Source organism: Populus euphratica, unplaced genomic scaffold (assembly GCF_000495115.2).
Source record: "Populus euphratica unplaced genomic scaffold, PopEup_1.0 scaffold115.1, whole genome shotgun sequence".
NCBI classification, from domain to species: Eukaryota; Viridiplantae; Streptophyta; class Magnoliopsida; order Malpighiales; family Salicaceae; genus Populus; species Populus euphratica.
In genome coordinates this window covers 448,174-453,394 of record NW_011500006.1, presented here as the reverse complement: position 1 = coordinate 453,394, position 5,221 = coordinate 448,174, and the positions used below count along the sequence as shown (strand labels likewise).

At 33.6% G+C, this 5,221-nt stretch overlaps 1 protein-coding gene across 1 annotated transcript; it reads right to left on the bottom strand.

The window, feature by feature from the left end:
- Positions 1-3,249: 3,249 nt before the first annotated feature.
- On the bottom strand, positions 3,250-4,744 carry LOC105141215 (heavy metal-associated isoprenylated plant protein 26-like). The gene is made up of 2 exons (XM_011048377.1): positions 4,541-4,744; positions 3,250-3,756 (listed from the first exon to the last, which is right to left on the bottom strand). Exons 1-2 carry the CDS (start codon positions 4,619-4,621, stop codon positions 3,373-3,375), a joined length of 465 nt encoding a protein of 154 aa, XP_011046679.1. The 5' UTR covers positions 4,622-4,744; the 3' UTR covers positions 3,250-3,372.
- Positions 4,745-5,221: the final 477 nt, after the last annotated feature.

The window sequence follows — 5,221 nt, the reverse complement described above, 5'->3', positions numbered from 1 at the left end:
AAGCAGTCATGGCTGCCGCCATATCAAAGCGAGGCACAACCCTCACACCGCCTCCCTTGCAGCACGAGCAACGCCAACAATCCTTAATTTATACCATCCCCATCAGCGGTGACCTGATCTAGTGTTTTTTCCATCCAACATATGATTTTGTTTTTTAATTTTAATGATGGATTCTAGTAATATCTTAAAAATCTAGTCCGATCTGACCAGGATGGTAAGAAAGATTTTTGTTTTGAAAAAATTATAAAAAAAAAATAATTTTCAAAAAAATAATTTTGCATACAAATTTAATTTTCAGTTAACACCAATAATAAGTAAAATATATAATCAATAATCCTAATTATCTAATAATAGCTCTGGTAATATTGTTGGGTTCCTCAAACACACATAAACAATAAAAATAATAAATTTAATATTTTTTTGAAGAGTCATGAAATCTTTCTAGGTAAATTTAGGGTTGTTAAGGATTTATATAAAAATTATTTGAAAATCAGATATTTTTCTGGACTTTGAATAATTATTTCAAGATTGAATTGCTGTAAATCATAAGTCATCCCTATCTAGTTTGTAACATTAACTCACACGAATTACCTATGATAATTTTTCTAAATCCTTTTTTTAGGAGGAATTGTTATGTCTTTGAATGCTAAGTATTTTTCTGTGTTTTTTGTTTTCAGGTGTTTTGTACTGTACTATCTACTACACAGAAAATAAGAGATGTAACATTTTATTTACAAGAAAACCCAAAAGTCCTATAAATAAAAAATATATTAATTTTCCCCTGAATAATATCATATATATTATTTCATGATTTTTATTGAAAAAAGACGATTCTATTTATTGAAGAAATTTCTTTTCGGGCTAAGGTCTCCATAGAATCTCTGCTTTTTTGCAAGGAAAGGATACAAGAATAGGCCAAAAGACATTAAGTGGAGAAGGGCGAAGCTTCGTAAAGTAAAGCGGAGCTCCTAGCTGGCCCTATCTTGCACGTTCCACTAACCACTGTCACAAATTTTAGGAGAATTCTGACTCTAACTTGACAAGGAGTCAGATCGTCTATATAGACCTTAAGCTAGAAAAGACAAGAAAGTAATACGCGTGAAAAAAGAAAGTCCGAAATCATTATGTTCTCAAAGCCAAAAGCCAAGTCAAAGACAGAGATCGTGCCCCTTTCTATAAGAGTACCTCTAAAGAGGGTGTCGTCCTTCCACTAACCTTCCTACCTATATTCAAATCAGTATAAAGGCAAGCATGAAGGGAAAAGGATAAGAAAAAGATAGACTATGCCACATGGCTACTACAAATAAAAGAAAAGTATTATGCGAGTGATACAAATTGAACACACTTAGAAAAAAGGAATCATTAGCTAATAATACAGCTGGATCAAAGGAAAAGAAGTGAAAAGACATAAAGAAGTCAACTTGATAAAGCAAAAAAGGTAATGAGGCGACCGAAGGGTAGAAAAGGAAGAAAAGGGATGGTAAGCAAGTGAATGTGACACCACCCTTCATCTTGACACTGAATCTTGATCCTAGAAGAAGAAGGCTTCCAACTAGTTCTTGCGGGAATTTCTTGGGAATTTCTTTGTTTTAAGAATACGTTCGTATTTGATTCGAATTTCTCTTAGATTCCACCAGGCCAACATCCTCGTGAGGTGAGTGAAAGATGAGGAAATACCGATGCCATTCAACTAGCATCTCATATGAAGTCAAAAGTTAGTAGCGTGGCCTTCTTGTGCGGGCTCATCCAATGTCGGTCATATAGAGTGGCTTGGCTTAAAACTTGCTTCCTATAATGCCTTTCTTTGTCCCAGGATTTCTTTTTGCATGGTCAACAAAGGCTCGGGCTCTGATATCAATAACAGCCAGCCAGTTAGTTGATAGAAATCTATTTAATAAAGTCTCTACTTGATTTTTTTTAGGTTATATAATTGTAATTCACTATATAAATTACATTCTCAGTTCTTGGTGTCTAAAAATTATTTACAATAAAGTCATCATCGATTAATAATTCATTCTAATTTTGATTAGTACTTCTTATATGTATAGTACATTAGGTTTTCTAATAAGTTGATGTGAATATAAATCATAATTCCAATAAATATGATTAAATAAATTAATTTATTACTAACTCGATAATTTATTGATTTGTATTTAAATATTAAGTACAATGCCTAACAATATGTCATAATTCCATAAATACTAGAAAAGTCATAAGTGATTTAATTTTATCATTCAATAACCAGTTGTTTAGTATAATCGTTGTCTTTTAATCAACAATGTATTGGTTTAAACATTATACCATAAAGTGCTTTTATTATATCGAATTATGTTTGTTTTTAATACCATGATCATTGATTATTAAATAAGATTTCAAAAACAAATATTATTTCACATTATGCTAGGATTTATAATCAATACTATTTAAAAATAGATTTTTTTTTCTAATTCACATAGAATAATAGATCATCAATTAATTACTTAAATATCTTAATATAATTCATGTTATGCTTAATACTTGCTCATTTGTTACCCCTGACAAAAACAATGTGTGTAAGGATCAAAACATGACAATCTCTATATAAAATAACTTAATAATTTCAAATTTAAGGATCATTTAACATGATATTCTCTATAGAAAATAACTTAGTACTCTCAAATTTAAGAATCATTTACATAACTATCATAAGAGTCTTTCTATTAATACGAGTGATCTCTCAACATTAAATTCTCATATATATTAGTTCAATGTATATGTCATCTGATAAGCATTTACATATTAATTGTATTAATTTTAGATATTCCTTATACCTCAAGTTATGAGAAAATCTCACGATCACAGTAATTTTATAATTTAACTTGCAAAATAATTTTATCCTAATTACCTTATTTTTACTCCATAAATATTAATTAAATATTATATTTACTAATCAAATATTAAAAATAAATAAAATATTTATTAAAAATCAAATACACTTACATTAACAAAACAAAATTAATACTATACATAACTGACACCAATTAATTGATTTACTATAAAACATATACATCATGTCGTCACATTGATATAAATTAAATCCTAGTTTACACCTCACTAGATTTTTTAGTTCAACTATAAAAAATAATTATGTGACGATAATTTTATATTGAATATCCTCGGCTTGGGTTTTCATGAAAATGAAGGTTTATTCAAACTAGAAATCTTAAAAGGGATTCAAATGCATCACAATTTACAACTATTGTACCAAAGTCAAACAAATTTCGGGTCCTCAATTCCTTAAAAATACATCACAGCATACTTAAACAATGATAATCAAAACCATGATTAACAGCCCTAAATCAAAGGACAAAAACCAAGTAATTATAAACATGATCACATGACAGCACAAGCTGCCGGGTTCTCATCGCTGAAAGCAGTGGTGTATCGAACCTCGGTAGAGCTAGCACGTGCGAGCTGGGACACGTGTGGGTCCTCTGCATTTCTCACGTACCCAGCAGGGGCTTTCTTGTCATAAACTCCAGGTGCATAAGGGTGGGCCACCATATCATATGGCACATATGGCCATAACTCTGCCTTCTTACCCGTCCGATGTGCCACCCGTGCAACCACCTTTGATGGGTCCACATACCCAACCACTGTCACCTTGTTCGCCTTTCTTTCCACATCCACTTGCTTGACACCTTTCATTCCCTCCAAGGCTCTCTTCACTTTGCGCTCGCATCCTTCACAATCTATGCGCACCTTGACCTCCACCGTCTGATTAAATCAATCACGTAAAACATCTTAGAATGTGAACGTGGCAACCAATAAACGGACCAGTAACGGTATCGGAGAATTTTGGTGGGCCACAGGGTTTATCATGTTTCTGCCATTTCATGATAGAAGTACCGAAATGTCCTTTCTTTTGGCAGTGACTCTACTCACTTTATGAGAGCTGTCCATGTGGACATGATGATCATCTTTTCATTTTTCAAAACTCAATGGAGTGGTTTTGTTTGGACGTGTGATAAATAATGTAATTTGAAGTATAATAATATGTTAAAATAATATTTTTTATATTAGTATATTTAAAAATATAAAAAAATTCAAAAATTAATAAAATAGAATTTAATCCACGATACCAAACAGCACTTTTAATCTTCCACCTTCTAAACACGACCACATGCCTTTTCTCTCGCATGATCAACAGAATATTTCATAAAAAAGATTCAAAAAACATTGTATTGAATCTCAAAAACTATACGAGAAACAGGGATGGCCAAGAATGTTCAAAGGTTGCACCATGAAATTATCAAGGTATTCAAAGGAAACACCAAAAGAGCCATTTGAATCACATGTTCTAGCTTTAACTACATAATTTCAAGAATTCAAGGTTACTATATCGATCTAGCACCCAGAAGAGAGCAAGAAATCTTGATCTAGTCGCAACCAAGATCTGTTTTGATGGATCTATTCTATCAGTATAATCAATAATGAAGTTCCCTTCTTTAAAAAGCCTACACACAGGGTGAGAACGAAGAGTTGTAGTAGTGCTACGTACCTGCAATTGCCTGCGTTTCTTGAGCTTGGAGCTTCCACTGGAGCAATCAAAGAAATCAGACAAGTGATCAAGAGCACCCATTTCTCCTTAACTTCTCTCGATTCGTAAGAACGACAAGGATTTGAAAGACAGAAATATCTCAAGAGGCTTCAATAAGTTAGGCAATAAATGACAGACAGACACGGGTCAGTGAAGATGAAGTCCCCCGTTTAAATAAGCAACCTCGCGAAGGGACTGTTCCTTCAGAGAAATGAATCGTTGGATCTTTCTCTTTTTTGGTGTCAGTGAGCTTGTTATTGACACGTGTTCATCTACTATTTGTTTTCTGTGGATTCTATAATGCCGTTGCTATCCTTGCACCGACCCCAGGTGGGCCCCTTTGAATTTTGGCGCGAGTTAAGAGGGTGGGCCCCTTTGAATTCTGGCGCGAGTTGAGAGGATGGGCCCCACAAACAGCCCAAAAACCTGAAAGACGGTTATGGTTAGTGTGCAACTGTGCACTGTATTCCATTTTTTCAGGTAAGGGTGGGACCAGAGGTTTAATTCTGGTCCGTCCAGAGGGTGTGGGTGGGTCGAGTGAGTGATGGGTCTCTTGTAGTGATGGGTTTGGTAACGGTTTTATTTTGATCATACTTTCCGTTCCACCCCTCAAAGCACATCAAATTAACTGTTTTTATGCTT

Excerpts from the sequence above, each read along its gene's own strand:
- LOC105141215 (XM_011048377.1), bottom strand. The coding sequence starts at position 4,621 with ATGGGTGCTCTTGATCACTTGTCTGATTTCTTTGATTGCTCCAGTGGA. Across the intron at positions 3,757-4,540 it reads AGAAACGCAGGCAATTGCAG|ACGGTGGAGGTCAAGGTGCG; the intron begins GTACGTAGCACT and ends TGATTTAATCAG.